We start from the raw sequence: 18,499 nt of genomic DNA, 5'->3' as shown, positions 1-18,499 counted from the left end.
TGTGGTCCAAGTCTCCCTGACACTGAACAAGTTCCTGTTATTGACCCTTTTCCACTGGCCTTTCCCTTTACTGATGGATATGATTAGAATGCAAAGTGGGTTTTTCTGCAGACAGCCTTCACTGTCCAGTTGCAATAACAGCAGCCGGTGTCGCAGGCACACAGATACTGGCTGAGTTTTCAGGATTGGTTTCATTGCTCTGCATGTCTGGAAATTGGTTCAGGTTTGCTGTATTGCACAGCCATCTCTGCATGTGATGCAGCTCAGTGGGAGGGCCCGGCTCTGCAGGCCATCTACAGGAGAACAGTGGATTGATCCATGGTTGCTAAAATAAGCCAGGTTTTCACTGAACAATAGATTGTTGTCTCCCTTCTGCTGTCCCACTCCATGTGTAGAAGGGGCCTCTGGAGATTTATGCACCTGACTCTTGACTTGTCATCTACCTGCTGATTTAAAAATCCCAAGTTGAATGCTTCAGCCCTGGTCTGAGAAACCCCTCACCACATGGCCACAGGCACTCTCTGACCCTCCTCTCCCTCCTCAGATGCAGTAGGATTCCTGTGGCAGGCAGTGTGTCTGGGCTCTGGGCAGCCACACTGGTGCTTTGCCAGCTCCTGACCCTTTTTATTTTAAACACTGTGCACTCTGATGCTGCTGAAGCATTTCTGGGGTGAGTCTCCAGAAAATCCTCCAAGTGTTCAGGAGCAGCAAGGTCAGGCTGATCCATAGGAAGAGGTGCTACTCTGGCAGCAGGAGCAGTCCCTCAGTGCTTGAGGACCCGGTGCCAGTGACCAGACTCAGCCAAAGTGTCCAGACAAGTCCATGGAGAAAAGGCAGGACCAGTGCCAAGCTGGGACATTGTGTCCATGGGTCAGCCAGGGTGTGGGTCAGCCAGGGAACATGACCTGGCACAGGCATGGCTGCAACAAAGCACAGGCAGGGATGGAGAGTGAGAGCCTCAGCATCATTGGAACTCCCAGGAGCCAGGGCCTGAGCCTGAACTGAGGCTTCTTCCAGCTTATTCTGTGGAACAGTTTCAAGAAGGATCAATACTTCAGGTGCTCTGTGTCATCTCACCCAATCCTTCTTCTGAAGACAGAAACTTGTGTCCTCAAAGGGGGGTGATGATAAAGAAGTGATATGGCAACACCATGGACTGACTCAAGTTAGTGTTCATAAACTTCTCCTTACGGGATGACAAGGGATTGGAGGGGCTTTGGGAGAGCTCCTGCATGATTTTAAGATTTTCTCAGTAGGTGAGAAATGGCAGGAAGAAATTGGGGACTTTTCAAAGAACAGGCCAGTATGAATTAAAAATGCAGAACTTGTGGTTTTCTCTGCTAATCCAAATAAAGGGCTTTTATATGGTAGAAGTTATATTTTGTGTTGCTGTGGTTACAATGCAGAGATTGCATATCCAATTAGAATTATTTATCTGATGTTCTTCAGAACCACTTGCATGGAGAAATTTACTAATTAAAGAGAAATTAAATTTACTAATTAAATAGGAAATTTACTAATTAAATAGTAATTGTTTTAAGCTTCATATTTTTGTTTTGTCCTTAAAGCATCATCTCTTGGAATCTCCTGTGAACCCAGTCACTTCTGTTGCCCTTACCTGCAGTTCCCTTTATTGTCCTGTGTGTTCAAGATCTGTTCTTGGCCTCAAATGATGGAAACATCCTAATTTAGTTTATAAGGGGGACTTTCATTGGTGCATCTAGTCCTAAAACTTCATGGTACATCGTGTGAGCTCAGTGTCTCCTCCTTCCAGACTCAGATCATGTACAAGTGGATTGAACCCAAGATCTGCAGAGAGGATCTCCCTGATGCATTGACCCTACCTCCTTCTGGGGAGAGGCAGGACTGTCCACCCTGCAATCCTGGCTTTTACAACAATGCTTCGTCCTCCTGTACTCCCTGCCCACCAGGCACATTTTCGGATGGGACACAGGGTAGGAGTCTGCAAAAAAATTTTGTGTGTCTCCAAAAGCAGTCATCTGCTTGCATGTGACTTAGTTTAGTGACACATCATCATAAGCCAGTGTTCATTTGGTGTTAAATACTTGTTAAATAACATTGGAGAGCAGGATGTGGATATCTGTTGTCTCTCCTGAGTCCTTTCTTATCAGGGATTGCTGCTCTAAGTTGACCTGCTGTGTTCTGGATGCATTTCTTGGCTGATATAAACATACTGAGAATTATTTTAAGGGATTGTGAGGGGGAATCAGAACTTTTCCAGTCAGCAATTTCTCCTCAATCACTCTCCTATCCATGCCAAATTCTTTCCTGCAAAAAACTCATTTTAAGCCCAGTCAGATGAATACCCTGCCAATATTTTCTAGCCTAAATTCTGGCTTGTTGATTCTGAGATGCATTGGCCCAATGGTCCCCTACAGCATTTTGTGGGAACTCTTGTTTATCAAACTTTCAGCTGAATCTATTAAAAAGTAAGTGTGACTTGGGGGGCCAGTTGCAGATTACTTAACACAACGTTATAATCTACAATTTACAAAATGCTGGTCTCACTTCCACTCTCCTGGTCCTGATAAGTCTTTGACTGTTTAACTACAAAGAAATAAATTATTTTATTTGCTTATTATTTTCACCAGAGAGTAAAAAAGTGGTATCTATGTCCTTCAAAGCACTGTTTGACATGTGCCTTGGCTGTGATATCATTTTCTGTCGTCTCACCCTTAGAGTGCAAAGCCTGCCCTGCTGGGACTGAACCAGCTCTTGGCTTTGAGTACAAGTGGTGGAACATCCTGCCAGGAAACATGAAGACATCTTGCTTTAATGTTGGCAACTCGAAGTGTGATGGGATGAATGGTGAGCCCAACTGCCTGTGTTGTGTGCCTGCCTCCTGCATGGATCCCTGTTGTGATGGAGCACCCATCAAAATGAGTGTGCTCTTGGCTGCATGACTCCCAGCACAGTTTCCTGCCTTTCCTTTACTTGCACCTGGCTTGAAGTTTCCTGTGGGAAGCGATGTCACAGTATCACACGGGAATAAAAAAATCTCTTGTATACCAGAGGAGGGCAGGAGCTGCAGCCTACTTGAAGTTCCCTCAGCAAAGACCTATCCCACACTGGCTTTAATGCATTTATAGATGCATTCATATCCCCATTGAAAAAAACATTGTTTTGTATTCTCCCTAGTTTATCTAATTTTTTGCTTTGTGATAACTGTGCCCATTGAGGTAATGCATAATTATTTTGGAAAACGTAATTACAGTCTGTAATTTTATCCCTTTAGTGCTGGGAGCTTTCTCTCTGCACATGTGCTAAAATTGCAGCAGAGAGCAGTCTCATCTCACTGGTGAAAATGATTCTGTTTGGGACTTCTCCAGCCTTTTCTGACAGATTTTCCTCAGTCTGATCCACCCTGTCAGACGGATGTAACTCAAGCTTTGAATTATGTGTGTTGAGCAGAGGGGAACTGAAGTATGTGCTTAACATTTAGCACACAGATTCCCTGATTCATCTGTTTTAAAGCTGAAAGATATTGGATGGATTGTGCCCCTTGAGCTGCACAGCACAGATCAGGGAATATCAATTGCTTTGCTGATTTGAAAGGTGAAAATTGCCTGTAAAATCAGTGGTTCATACAATTGCTAAAATTCTTCATTCAAATCATCATGATATTGTTCTGTGTTCTTCTATCAGGCATCTTTAAAATACAGTGACATACTAAATTGTTTAAAAATTATGGTAACATAGATTTCTTTTGCCACGCATTTATTGAATTCTTTTTTCTTTTTCTGTCCTGTGCAGGTTGGGAGGTGGCTGGTGATCACATCCAGAGTGGGGCAGGAGGCTCTGACAATGACTATCTTATCTTGAGCCTGCACATCCCAGGATTTAAGTAAGGAATGGGATATTTTTTCATCTATTTCTCAGTTATTTCTGTCTCTTATACCTCTTTCACACTCTCCCAGGGATGATCTGAGTCGTCCTTTCTGGAGTGGAATGATGCAATGAATAAGAGACAAGAGGAATCTTGAATTTTATTCCCATGTAGCCAGTTTGTCCATTGAGGCAGGCAAGAGTGTGGAACCTAGGTTTTTAGCAGTATTTGCTTTAGTCTAAGATGCAGCCAGCTGGCTGTCTGGAAACTGAGAAAAGATATTGCCATCCCTCTGTTTCTAAATGATTCCACAGTAACCATTCCATGGGATGGATACTGGAGCCTGCCCTAAAAGCATTTTAGTGAAACCCAAGTTACTTTGTCCTGTGGCTCCAGGCAGCCTCCACAGTCTGTGTTTCCCTTGGAGCCAGTGGGGAGATGCAGGCACTGCAGAAGGATGGGAATGCCACCACTCCTGCACACTCAGACAGGCTGAAATACCTGCTTGAGGTGCTTGTGTCTCTGTCAAAAAAGAGAGCTTAAAGAGCTTAGACTCCTAGCTCAGACCAGGTGCTGAATGTTGAGACCAGCAAGGTGTGGAAGATGCAGCTCACCCTCCCTCTGCTGTTTTCCAGCTGAGGTAGATGCAATTTTACATTGGTGTAAATCATTTGAAGTATGTAGTGTGTTTTAGTAATAAGACTCCATACCAATGTGGTCACATTTGGGTGTTCATTGTAAGGAGAGAAGTGTACAATGAAGAACTCTGACACTTAAAAAATGACCCTGCTGCACCTGGTAATCAGTGCAGAGGCTCCCACCATTCTGCAAGGACAGGTTTTCTGTGACAGGACTTTGATGGCTTCACTGTACAAAAAGGAATTTGAAGGATTGACTGCTGCCTGTCTGGAGAGCACTGTATAAACATTTTGTTCCTTCCCTGTGAAACAGACCTCCAACATCAGTGACGGGAGCAACTGGGTCAGAACTCGGACGGATTACTTTTATTTTTGAGACCATCTGTTCAGCAGATTGTGTGCTGTACTTTATGGCAGTAAGTGAGACCTCTTTCTCCATGACTAGGGACTGAGCCTGGTATTCCACAAGTCACTTTAACACCTCTGCATAGGTGTGGTTAGTTGCACTTTGTTTATTATGATTAAGCATGGCATTAGTTTAGTATCTGCAGTGCCCTTGCAGGAAGGATTTTATGAATGACCTAGTGAAATTCCTCCAACACGTGAGGAATGGCTATCTGCTTATTCTACAAGTAATCATTGGATACTAAGGAGCCAATTTTTCCCCTGTTAAATTGAGTGATGAAATTGTCAGTGTCTCTTGTGCCGTTTAGTTAGCATCTAGAGTGACAAATGAAGATCTGGGACAGAGGGATGGGAAGAGGACAGTTAGACTTGATGCTATCAGTGACCTGGAGGATCAGCAGAGCAGCAGACAGATGTTTGTTTGAATGTCCATTAGCTGAGGAAGACAAATGGATCTGCAATGGCTCCCTTGCCCCTTCCATTGAAAGGGGAGGCTGGTTCTTTTTGGTATTTAGTGGCTCTTTAAAGGAACCTGCTATTAACTTAAAGAGAATTGGGTGGAAGTTTGGTGGTGATTTCGAACAGTCTGAAAATTTGTCAGTTGTGCAAAACAAAATAAGTACGTTTGCTTTATTAAATGTTAAATGCAGTTGTGGAGTCCTTTTTATATGGTAATCTCTAGATCATAAAACATTAGTGCTTAGTGTAGGATGACCACACTTTTTTGTTGTTCCTTTTTTTTTTTTAATTATGTGCCTTTTGTAGGATGTTAATCGAAAAAATACCAATGTGGTGGAATCATGGGAAAAAAGTAAAGAAAGACAATCCTACACTCACATCATCTCCAAAAATGCTTCCTTCACATTCACCTGGGCCTTTCAGAGAATAAACGAGGGCCAAGATGTAAGTACTTCTTTATGTGTGGAGCTTTACAAAACAGCTTTCTTTGGACACTCTCTGCTAGAACTCTAGCCCTCTGTTGGAGCTCACAGGTTTCCCATAAGGGACGAGTGACTGTCACCACAGAGCAGCCCTGGGAGGCAGCTGTGCATAAACCATCCATGAGGAAGGACAGAGCCATGGATAAGCTGATCCATAAATCAGTACAGAGATGTGGGTGGTGTTCCAGTGCCACGGTGTGGTGACACCAGGGTGGTTTCCTTGGCTCTCGTTCCAGAGCAGGCAGTTCATCAATGACATGGCCAAGATCTACTCCATCACGGTGACCAACGCAGTGGATGGAGTGGCCTCTTCTTGCCGGGCCTGTGCCCTGGGCTCCGAGCAGTCGGGCTCGTCCTGCGTGCCCTGTCCTCCAGGACACTACATTGAGAAGGAGAGCAGCCAGTGCAAGGAGTGTCCGGCCAACACCTTCCTGTCCATCCACCAGGTGTACGGCAGGGAGGCCTGCATCCCATGCGGGCCTGGCAGCAAGAGCACCAAGGTACCGAGCCTGAGCTGTTGTGTTGCACTAAATTGTTTAATTAGCTGTTGCTTTGCACTGGGTGATTAGAAATTTGCACAGAGTAGTCTTTATATTGCACTGAATAGGTTATGTTATATCACGTGGTTTGTTACCCCTTTCCCCCATCACAAGGCCTTTCCCTCACCCACCCCAGTATCCCCCTGTGGTCTCTCCTGGGTTACCCCTCCCCTTGCCACTCCTCACTGGTATCCATTGGCTGTGGACCTCTCCCTCTGTCCCCCTTCCCGGGGTATAAAAGTCCCCTGCCACCAGGGAACGCCCTCTTTCTCCCATGGGTTTGTCCACCTGGTGTGTTTCTCGGAGTAAAGGAGAACGTTTCCCACATGGAGAAGAGCACTTCTCAATCTTTTACCTTCGTCTATGAATTATTGTGTGGGCAAAGGTCCACAGCTAGCTGGAGTGGACCCCAACAGCCTGGCAGAAACCACATTAATTCAGGTGTCGCCCAACGTGCAGCACGTTAATTCACTGAGCATTTCTGGGAGATGGGCAGACAGGGTTTGTTGGGCTGGAAGCTCTCAGGGTGCTGCTTCTAGTGCTTTCCTACAGGCATGTGCCTTGTGAGCACTGGAGTATGGCTATAACCAATAAGCCCACCAAAGATGTCACTAGTCTAATTTCTGTTTGTAAATAATCAGCTGAAAGTGACAACTTCATCTTAAAAAAAGGTTCATTTCAAGAAGCTGTACTGTGGACAGTGTACAAACAGGGCAAGTGGCTATGTTACTTCCACCAAGGCTATCCCAATGCCTGCTCTTTTAAACTCAGGGACTTCCTCAGCTGGATGATGTTTCTGGGCCTTTAGAAACCTGTAACAAGTTCCTCTTGAAACTGTAAGCATAAGTAAATATTTATCATGTTCAAGGAGCTGCACAGGTACTGGAAAAACAGCTCCAGTTTGTATTCTGCCTGTCTTCTTCTGTGTTCATATCCTGCCCTTGTTTCTTGAGCTGTTCTTGTGTTTCCTTTACAAAACGCAAGTGTAACCAAGGACGTGTTTTGGTCTGTTTACAGAGATTTAAGCTGGAACATTGGGATCCTAAAACTACCCAGAACAAAAGAAAGCAAGAAATTGCATTCTCTTGGCTAATGCAGCAGACAACAAAAAAACAGGCTTAGGGAACATTTTAGTCCTGATATGTGATTGCAAGGGACTGAAATGGGAATGGGAATTATTCCAAGGGATAGATCAGTTACAGGAGTAGGACAGAGTTCCCCTTCATCCTTAACAAGGAAAGCAGTCCTGTCTGCACCTATGCTTTAACTCCAAGGTGAATGGTTTGCTGTTGTTCCATAACTGCTCTTTAATGGATTCCTCTGCCTTGCAGGACCACTCTGCCTGCTTCAGTGATTGCCTGGTGTCCTATGTCAAGGATAACCAGAGCCTGAATTACAATTTTAGCAAACTCAGCCGGGTGGGCTCGTTGATGAGTGGACCTAGCTTCACTTCCCGAGGGACCAAGTTCTTCCACTTCTTTAACATCAGCCTGTGTGGGAATGAGGTGAGCTCAGCTGGGTTTGAGGGTTGGGAGGATGAACCAATTTGTTGCTTGTGCTGATGCTCTGGGGCAACACTGAGACAGGACAAATACTCCCTGTCAGCTGAGTTGTTACCAATACTGTGCAAACACTTCCCCTTGGATCTTGCTTTGCAGTGTAAGAGAACTTTTGAGCAGCCAAGTGATTTTCCAGAGCAGAGATACTGTGTTATAGGCCATAAATAAAGCTCAGAAGAAAATTCCTATCACATCCCTGTTTTTTCTTTCCTGTGCCTTTAAGTCACTTGCATCATGACCCTGACCTTTGTGTGCTGCCACCCAGGAGCTCAAATGAAGAGTTTGAGTCTTTCAGCAGGCAACTTCTTTCCATATGTATCCCTCATTGCTTCACTGGAGAAGTTGTATGCAGAGCTCCTGGTCACCCTCATGTCTGTCAGTGGCCAAGATGCCCAGTGCTGACTTTGCAGCCTCGGACAGTGGCAGAAAAATTTGTTTAGTTTGTGAGTTAAACAGGCTCTGTCTGGAGCTTGGACTGAAGCAGAGCATGTTGTCACACACATAAATTGACTTTCAGAGCAGTACCAGTGTTGTGCATTGTCCCATGAAAGCCAACATGTGTAGTTAGCAATCATGCTCAGCCCTGTAAAGTTCTGAAATCTTTTTGCCATGTATCAAAGGATTTGCATGAGTTAAGACAAATGAGTAGTCACATTTCTTTACAGCATTTTGCATACTTTTAGGCTTCTTTGTGTGTTTAAGTACCACCTGGATTAGAGCTGCTGACAGCTAGATCCACAAATGTAGGTATTTTCTCTCCTCTGTGGATCTGGTCTTCACTTTCCCAAACTACTACATTTTGTTAGGAAAACTGAGTCTGGTAATTTGTCTTTCATTGCTGTTGCTCTGATTCTAGCACTGTGTTTTAATGTTTACGACATTAAAGCAGTCTTGAAGGCTGTATATCTGTTTAGGGATTTCATGTATTTGTGCTTTGAAAATATTTCATCTGGATTAAATCCCAAATAAAGAGGTATTCTGCAGTATATTATTTAAAGGCAAGGGAAATAGGGTTTTCCTTTGCAAGCCATTTTACTATGCTCTGCAAGTAAAAACTGTGCTGTCAAGATAAACAAAGAAGAGTGCTCCACAGTGCAGGTTTCTGATAAGGCACCTGCCAGAGGTGACATTGTATTTCTGAGTCTGTACAAGGTTTTAATGGGAGCTTTGACAATGGCACAGTTTGTTGTGGTTTGTCCCTCTTATGACAGACACATAGAGACATCAACTTGTTATAAGGTAAAGTAATGAATCTCATCCAGTTTGCAATCAGCAAGTTTGCAGTCTCTCTCTTCCCAAACTTTTTCACCCCTTATCAACAACCAACAGCTTCTCCCTTTTTTCCTGATTGTCCACAGGGGAAGAAGATGGCAATTTGCACTGACAACATCACAGATGTTACTCTGAAGGACATGGTTGCAGAATCAGAAGATTTTTCCAATTTTGTGGGAGCTTTTGTCTGCCAGTCCACCATCATCCCATCAGACAGCAAGGGCTTCCGAACAGCCCTGGCTCTGCAGTCCAACAGCCTTGCTGACAGATTCTTAGGTACGTGGTTTGTCTTCTCCTTGTTGCTGTTGTGAATGTACTCTCATGTATTTAGGGCTGCAGAGTAAATGCTTCCTGGCTCAGCAGCTGCATTACTTTGAGGGAAGGGTGAAGAGGCAGCCCAAAATCAGTCTGAGATGGTTCCTGGGCTGTGAAGCAGCTCTGCACAGATGCCTTTGTGTTTTGTTGATGTTTCAGTTCAGCTGATGGCTGGAGAGGAAAGGTAAGGGCTGTGCACATTTTTGGTTTTCCGTTTCTGTGTTATTCACTCTTCCTTGTGCTTGGTCTGGTGGGTCTCATGGTGCATAGCATTTCAGCACAAAAGTCTGGAGTGTAATTAAAAAGCACTGGTTTTCTTTTATGTTCTGTACCCACCTCACTCAGGGCAAGACCAATGACTCTGATAGTCACATTAGTCCAAGTGTTTCTGCCCATGCCAAGAACCCGCTTGGGCAATTTTAGAAGACGAAATTGATGTGGGGACATAATTAGACAAGGAATCAGGAGGCTTAGGGCAGCACGTGGCTGTGCACATCATTAAGTTTTACATTGGTCCAGATCACAAGTTCCCAGAATCTGGGGCCAGATGAGACAATGAAGTCATTTGGTCTGCTCACCTATCCATTACAGGCACTGAGTGTTTGTACTTTCTCCCTGGCACTGAGCCCAGAAACTTTATGTTTGACAAAAGCACATCTTTGGAAGAGCATTCAACCTGGGCTTTTAAGACTGCCAGAAATAACAACTTTGCCACAGTCACTGGTATTTTTTTCCACTGGTCAAACACCATTTCTCTGTTTGTTTTTAAAGCAGGCTTGTATCCTATTTGAATATCCCTGACTTCAGTTTTCAGCTCTTTCTTTTTGTTAGTCTTCAGATCACACCATTGTTTTCCTTCTTGAATAAATACTTTGTGTACCAGAATTGTTACACCCTTCTGATAAATTAACACCAAGTACTTCTAATTGTCTTTCTATCATGTATTTATTTTGAGCACCTAAATAACTTTTGAGGCTCATTCTACACCTGTAACTTTTTATATTTTTTTTAAAACACGGAATGGAATAGTATGCCAGTATTTAATTTTCTATAATGGCAATAAAAATCACTTTTGTATTTGGAATCCCTGCATCCTTCTTTCTCTATACTTAAGGGATTTTATGATGGCTTCTTGGATCTCATGTCCACTCTGGATGTTTTTTCAAAGATACAGTTGCCATGGGAAAATCTCTCTTTCTTAAGACTGGCCTTCAATTCCTGCTGCACTTGTATTATATTTTATATATATATATATCTTATACTGAGTTTGTTTGGGACCATCTTGCTAGGTGAACGAAGGAACCAAGTTGCTCTGTATTTTATTTTTAATCCTCTTAATCTTTGTCTCATCTACACTTTACTGACATGGATTATAGTTACTTGCAGATCCCTGATGTTAATCTTGCATTGTCACACTTCAACATCGATGCCTAGAGAAGCCTGGAGACATCCCACGTTTGATGAAAATCTCCCATGGCCAGATAATTTTATAATGACTAAGCTAAATAGTTTTTAATGCAGAGTGTGCACTTAATTGATAGTACACTGCTAACTTTTTAATTAGAACCTCATGTGGTAATTAGTAATTAGTGAAATACTTGATAAATTTACATAACCTTCTTTAGCAACCAAGTTCATCAGCACTTAAGGAATGAGATCAGATTTGTTCAACAAAAGAGGTTCCCCATAAATTCTTGTTGACTTTCTCTCATTGTGCGTCTGTCCGTGAACTGAAACCCACTTTTTTTTACCATTATTTTATCTCATTGTGAGAGACACATTGTAATTCAGGTTACCATAGCCCCTCTCCATGAGTCTTTTGATAATTCACTGCCATCAAAAGCTCTGTTAAAGGTCACTCTTAGGTATGGGTTTCTAGTTCACAAACATTCATGCCAGTAAATGACAATGTTGTCTCCTGCCACTAGAGGAATGAGAGCAGTCTTTGTCTTGAAAAATAAGGAGATAGTCCTGACTTTTTTCTAATGCAAAGAAAAGATGTCAAGCTCCTCTGGTGCCTTTTATTCTCTCAGTTGCTAAATTTTGAAATGGTTGAAGTTCGCCTTTCCTAACATAGCGAGGACGTGGACCTGCTGAAGTGAGTCCAAGAGGAGGCCAAAACATGGTCAGAGGGTTGATCACCCCTCCTGGGTGACAGGCTGAGAGAACTGGGGTTGTTCAACCTAGAGAAGAGAAGGCTTCAAGGAGATTTTAGAGCATCTTAGAGTACCTAAAGGGGCTGCAAGAGAACTGGAGAGGGATTTTTTACAAGAGCATGCAGTGACAGAACGAGGGGGAGTGGCTTCAAACTTAGAGTAGGTTTAGATTATATATTAGGAAGAAATTCTTCCCTGTGAGGGTGGTGAGACAATGGCACAGGTTGCTCAGAGAAGCTGTGGCTGCCCCATCCCTGGAAGCATTCAAGAAGAGATTGGACAGGGTTTTGAGCAACCTGGTCTAGTGAAAGGTGCCACTGCCCAGGGCAGGGGGTTTGGAACAAGATGATCTTTAAGGTCACTCCCAACCCAAACCATTCTATGAGTCTGTGATTCTATGAACTGTTTCAAGAACAAATGGAAAACCTATTTTCTTCAGTCTTTTCACCAGTTTCTGACCACTACCACTTCTTGTTCTGTCAGTTTTTAACTCCTGGGAAGGATTTCCCTCTTCTGAAATGTTGCAGTGGAGTGCCAATATTTTCTGTCTTTGGTTTATGGGGTTGGAAGGATCTCTAAGAACTTCGATTACTTGTATTTTCTTCCTTTTCAGCTTTTGCCCAAAATCCACGTAGCTCATACACCAGCCTGTCATTTGTTCCAAAATGTGCCATCAAGGCTTGCTTATGATTCCATAATCCTTATGATTCTTGTTATTTCATATCTCAAAGTACTGCAGATTGCTCAGGTCATTACATGGTTTTGATGTGTGACGGTTGTACACTAAAGGCATATGCTCTGATGGGTTGCATCAGATACCTTCAGCAGTTCTTTTCCAGCCTAAATTATTTAATGTTTCTTAATATCCAGTGACTGCTTTAAATTAATATAAAAGAGTAATAAGTATTTATTTACACAGGTGTTTTATTAACTTTTTTTTATTTTGCTATGTCTGCATGAGGAAATCAGACTGTATGAGAAACATATATATCTGCAAAGTTTAGTTAGAAAAAGTTGTGTGTAATGTACAGCAATGCCATTAAATGCTATTAAGTGAGATCCACACCTTTCTGACTGAGAAAATATTACACATGGATCCCTCAAAAATCCATTAATAAATACCTTCTTTTTAAAATTTTTAAAAAATTTTATTTCTTAAATTTTAGGAGCTACTGTTGAAACAGTGCTGGAAAATATCAGCATCAAGGCAGATGTGTTTCCTCCCTCTCCAAGCAAAATACCAGACATGCACTTCTTTTACAAGTAGGTAAAAAGTGCTGCTTGTTGCTATGTCAGATGTCTTCTTTTGTTTAGAGGAAAGTAAAACTGGGGTGGGGGGAGAGTAATCTATAACCCACCTTTAATCTTTGCCACTTTAATCAGTACCTGCCTAATATTGATTGACATGTTGAAGATCATCATATGAAATCAGCAAACACTCTTAAATCTAAATTAGGTTTGATCCATAGCAAGTGATCCCAGAGCTTTGATTCATCCAGATGCCACTTTCAATATCCTGGTACTTTCCATATTTTCTCATATATGACTTTGAAATGTCCACTTCTGGTCGCATATTTTCTTTCATTTGTGTTTACTTTGAAGCTACAAAAAAGGACTAATCAAGATTAAAAGTAATTGTTTCAACACGCACAGTTGCTAGTATGCTTTTCCCATTCTTCACTCTTCTCCGTAGAAAGAATGCCTCAGTCTGGGGAGGAAGTAGCTCAAAGATAGCTCAGTTCAGATGTCTACATGCTGGTCTTCATGTCAGCTGTGTTTATAAGCTGGGACTTAATTGAATATAGGACTTTGGATATCAGCACCTTATGCTTATGTGAATACTTAAATTATGTGTCTGCAAACTGAGCCCTACACCAGAGACTCTACTTTGAGCATATTATGAACTTGGCTTACAATGCCTATCATGCTGGAATAAGATTTTTTTAAATCCCCTTTGCCCTGTGCTATTTCAGGACAGTTTGGTTCTCAGGTTGCTAGGCTGGGAGTGAGCCGTCAGAGCCTCTCCAGCAGAGTAACACACCAACCACAGCATCTGTTATTCTCCTTTTCAGTCATTCTATTCTGTTTTGTGGGAAAGTCTGCTTCTTGATGAAGCAGATTCCAAACTAGCTAGAAAACCAGAGCAGTTCCCTGAGTAGCATCTCAGAGCACTTGGAGATTTAAATGAATTGGTGAGGCCTACCCTGATTCTGTTGCGTTTATTTTTTTTTTTTTTTTCCCCACCTGGAAAAGTCAAAAGCATTGTGATAAAAGATATTTTGTTAGTATTGCAGCTGCATGAGTGTTTACAGACCTATGAACCAGTGATATCCATTTAATGTAGTGAAAATATGTTGCTTCTCCTCTTGTTTGACATTAGGTCTTCAACAGTGACAACCTCCTGTGAGAATGGCCGCGCAACTGTTGTGACAATGAGATGCAACCCCAACAAACCAGACCAAGGAGAGCTTTCTGTGCCCAGGTATTTCAGTCTTTGTGTCCTACTAGTACCCAAAAATCTTTGCTCCTCAGGTAATCCTTACAAAACTCTTTAGTAATTTTATATTACAATAGCAATGAGGAGTGCTCTCTCCCTCATCAGTCACTTGTTTTTCCTAGGTGTCAATCAGCTTCCAGCAGACCAACTCATCTGTGCTTAGGCTGTGTGGCAGGTTGTTCTGAGCTTAAATGCAAAAGAAAGTGCAGTGATGTTTGCTTGTCTTCACTTCTCCTTTATTTCAGTTCCTTATTTTAATCTTTGGCCTTCTGATTAAACTGGCTAGTTGAGGCTTTGAGAGGCAGATTTTCTTCCTTGATCTACAGCACTGGCTAGTGAAAATTGTTTTTTTTTGAAAAGGCTAACCTATTCTAGGAACTTTGAAATCTGCTATTGCAATGCTGATGTGAGCTCTGATTGTCTATTTTATGTTTGGGATATATTTATTTATGTGTTTCATTGCTGTGTCCTGGCTGCCTTGTACCAGTTGTGTTTAATTTGCCTGACTTTTTTCCCCTTCAGTCTGATTTGAAGGACTTTAAAAAGCTTCTTTCTTCCAAAATCCTGTTTATGCCTGCATAAACATAACTTAAGTCATAAGCATGATAAAAAACTGCAGAGAAAAAAAAACAGTAAAATACTCAATTTTATTACACTTTAGCAACACTCCGTGATTTTTCAGAAGCTTCCTTCAACTCTGATAACCCTCCTCTTTGGTTATCAAGGCCCATTTTAATCTGTCTGGATGTTACTACAAATCTGCTGATAGCTCTCACTCATCCTCCTTCCCAAAAGCTGAGTCCTCTTCCTAAAAGTGAGCAGAGTGAGAAGTGTGGGAGCCTTTGGTCCCTGTCCCTCTCGGGACACACAAACTGTGCTTGCCTGAAAGAAGGCCAGGTAGAGTCTACTTCACAGGCGATGGATGAATGATTGGTATTGGAGCACCTTTGGAGATGCCTACCCCAGTTTCTGAGGGACCTGTCCTACTACAAATTATGCTGGGCTGTAAGCCATTATCAGCTTCTGCATGAAACTTCTTCAGTTGTTCCAGTGCCACAGGATAAACATGATGGGAACTGTGAAAAAACACCAGTTGTGAGGGAGGAGCAGCCTACCTTGCTTTTGAAAGTGTGAGCACAGGCAGAAATGGCACACAGCTGACATGTGTATCCTATCTCAGTGCATGTTGGCTCCTCCTTTCCTATCCCCTTTGATTAGCTCAGCAGTCAGCTGTTTTCACGCAGTGAGGTATCAGAAATATGTCAAATAATGTAACTCCTTGATCTCCCAGGCATGGTGTTTAGTATCACATGAATCTACAGTACAAGATGAAAGCAGTTGAGGAGAAAGGTCTGTCAGTGCTCTTGCCATGTAGGGTGGAAAAATGCTCCATAATTCACAAAGGAATGTACCTGTTGTCAGGTATTTAAATCTGGATAAGCCAGAATGGGCTTTTAGGACTGGGGATTTTTCAGTGCTTCAGATCAGGATATCAGGTTTCCAGATGATATAGAACAACACAACTTTAAATCTGTTTTTTTCTGCATGAATATATTTCATACTTACATGACCGAACTTCTTGCTTGGCTTTTGGCCATTGCTGCTGTTAGACCTGATGTGATTGTCAGTAACAAAATCTACGTGACTGTCCTGCCACAGCCAGTACAACTTCCTTCTGCAGGCTGAATACAAAATAGGTCATTAGTTTTTCTTGGAGTAAGAGAAGCTGTTATCTCTTCATTAACTGGTGAACATCCTTCTAGTAATTAACCATGACAGGACAAGTCCATTCCATATGGACTAAATCACCCAGACATCATTAGAACAGTGGCAGGAATCAGATAGCAGCATTCAGGTGGAACAGCCACCCTGTGCTGGAGAACAGTGATGGAGGTGTGTGCTGGGCTAGCCTGGGCTGGTGAAACACTGGTGTAGTAACACTCTCCTCTCCCTCTCCCTCTCCCCTCCTTTTAGATCTTTGAAAGCTCAACACCTGTTTTCACTTGAGAAAGCACTTTACAAACCAGGAAAAATTCTTCCCCCAGATTCTTCCATCTGCTAACTTGATGGATGTTTACCCTTTTCTCATACTTCCCGTTCCCAATCTTCAGCAGCAGAAGGGGGATGAGGATGCAAACCCCAGAGTGTTTCTTTCATGCCTGATAACTGAGCTCTGCTCTCCTTGTAGCTCCTGCCCTGCAGGCACCTGTGATGGATGCACTTTCTACTTCCTATGGGAAAGTGCAGAAGCTTGTCCTCTCTGCACAGAGCAAGACTACCATGAGATTGAGGGAGCTTGCAAAAAAGGATTGCAGGTACAGGACCCATGTCTTGAAGTCAAATAGGCTGATTTGGGTATAACTTGGACTCTTGGAGAGATTTGGTGTGCAAATTGATCTGTGAGTGGGTTGGAAGATCTCAGCCTAGGCTCTGAGCTGGCTGGGATGCAAGCTGAGGGAGGAGCTGTGTTGAGACTCAGGAATGTTTGTGTCAATGGCAGCGTGGTTCCTGCAAGAGAGCTGGTTTGTGCTGACCAGCTGTGTGAGTAAGGATGTGAACTCTGAATGCATTCAGACTTGCAGGACAGTTATTTCTGAAGGGTGGAGTGCCCAAAAGACTTCAGTTTATAGCCATAAACATCAGGGGCAGGCTAGGAAAGGTTTCCAAATGTCAGTTCATAAATTCATCCTACTTGCTTGCAATGTTTTTGCTGCTGCATTCTCTTGTCAAATATTAGGAAGTCCTTCCACAGGTTCAAACTCTCCTGTTGATCAACAGCTCTGTACTCCACAACTTATTCCCAATAGCTGTCCAGCCCCTATTGTGTCATGTGGAGGCCTATGCAGGGGAAGAAATCCTTTTGCCATGCCTGAACCTGCAGGCACAAGCAAGGGGATGACTGATTAGACAATATAACTGAAAACCTGAAGTCTGAAAGCCTGAAGGATGTGTTTTGGTTTGCCTTCACTGAAAAATTATCTGACCTTTCTACCTCAGAACAGCTTGTTTCCTGTAAGTCTAAATAGTTCCCTCTTTTCCTACAAGCAGCTCACTTTTTGGTGTTTTCTGTTTGAAAGGAAACCTTATATGTATGGAATGAGCCAAAGCATTGTATTAAAGGAGTTCCCTTGCCAGAAAAAAGGACCAGCACTTGTGAAACAGTGGATTTTTGGCTTAAAGTTGGAGCTGGTGTTGGTGCTTTCACAGCTGTTCTGCTCATAGCCTTGACTTGCTACTTTTGGAAGAAGAACCAGAAGTAAGTACTGCAAATTGTGATCTATATAAAAGTTAGCTAAAAGCCGCATGGAGTGACTTTTCCTGCATTTATGACACTCTTGATGAGCAGTATCTTGTGGGATCAATCCATTCATATACCAATTTGATGTTTCTTCTGTCAACAGTGGCTATAAAATATTGAAGTGAGGAAAGTGTAGAACATCCACAGTAATTTGCAATGGCAAAATTTCCAAACAGGAACTGGCTTTTTAACCCTTCAGAGTTTGAAGTTGGCATTAGTTTCTGAAGCAACATGGCTTTCTTACGCTCTGAAGACCAAAAGGGTACCTTTAGTCTAATTAGTCCCTTTCAGCTTGGTAAAAATTTAGGTTCTTGACCATATTTCTTAGTTCTGTTTTGGTTGTTGCCCCAACCAGCACTTCTTCATGCAGGAAGCACTCTTGACCTTCCCTTGGTCTTGTGGGAAAACATAGTTCTTTTATAAGGATGGAGGACTAAGTGGAGAGCAAGAGCTCAGTGTATTGTAAATACTATTTTGGTTACATATTTTTAATGATTGAAAAGTATCTAATTTCCACTACCTCAGAAGTAACTATGTGGGAGGACTGCAGGCAATCTAAATGACAAAACCCCTGAGTATGGGACATTTGAGAAAAAAAAATCTATTCCTGTGTGGCTTTATATCTTCAGGCTGGAGTATAAATATTCCAAATTAGTGATGACAACGAACTCAAAAGAGTGTGAACTGCCAGCTGCTGACAGCTGTGCTATAATGGAAGGAGAAGATAATGAAGAAGAAATAGTATATTCAAATAAGCAGTCACTGCTGGGGAAGCTCAAATCCTTGGCAACAAAGGTGAGTAGTAATTACCAATATTAATACAAAAATAATTATTACCTTTTTTAATGACTGGATGTGATGAGTCTTTGATGCTAATTTCACAGCAGTGCAGCCTCCCATGCACACTCCATCCAGTCCATAGTGATCTGCTGAAATCCACAGTCTGCATAAATTTAAGAAATATTGTAGGGTTTTTGGGTTAATGCTCTTTCCTCCACAGAGAGATTTCAGTAGCATTTTTTATTGCATGGA

General features: G+C 42.4%; 1 protein-coding gene across 2 annotated transcripts in view; it reads left to right on the top strand.

The window, feature by feature from the left end:
- Nucleotides 1-18,499, top strand: part of ELAPOR2 (endosome-lysosome associated apoptosis and autophagy regulator family member 2) — a 93,652-nt gene that overhangs the window by 71,735 nt on the left and 3,418 nt on the right. For both annotated transcript variants that reach the window (XM_041413388.1, XM_041413389.1), the window contains 13 exons: nucleotides 1,775-1,955; nucleotides 2,701-2,829; nucleotides 3,775-3,865; nucleotides 4,799-4,901; nucleotides 5,656-5,793; nucleotides 6,068-6,331; nucleotides 7,702-7,875; nucleotides 9,288-9,477; nucleotides 12,839-12,935; nucleotides 14,053-14,154; nucleotides 16,358-16,484; nucleotides 17,247-17,425; nucleotides 18,097-18,262. In XM_041413388.1, coding sequence (XP_041269322.1) covers nucleotides 1,775-1,955; nucleotides 2,701-2,829; nucleotides 3,775-3,865; nucleotides 4,799-4,901; nucleotides 5,656-5,793; nucleotides 6,068-6,331; nucleotides 7,702-7,875; nucleotides 9,288-9,477; nucleotides 12,839-12,935; nucleotides 14,053-14,154; nucleotides 16,358-16,484; nucleotides 17,247-17,425; nucleotides 18,097-18,262 — 1,941 coding nt within the window. The remainder of the gene's footprint in view (nucleotides 1-1,774; nucleotides 1,956-2,700; nucleotides 2,830-3,774; nucleotides 3,866-4,798; nucleotides 4,902-5,655; nucleotides 5,794-6,067; nucleotides 6,332-7,701; nucleotides 7,876-9,287; nucleotides 9,478-12,838; nucleotides 12,936-14,052; nucleotides 14,155-16,357; nucleotides 16,485-17,246; nucleotides 17,426-18,096; nucleotides 18,263-18,499) is intronic.

This window comes from Onychostruthus taczanowskii, unplaced genomic scaffold (genome assembly GCF_017590055.1).
Source record: "Onychostruthus taczanowskii isolate IOZ18803 unplaced genomic scaffold, ASM1759005v1 scaffold41, whole genome shotgun sequence".
NCBI lineage: Eukaryota > Metazoa > Chordata > Aves > Passeriformes > Passeridae > Onychostruthus > Onychostruthus taczanowskii.
Note: the sequence above shows the minus strand (reverse complement) of the source record. Positions and strands in the feature narration are given on the sequence as shown.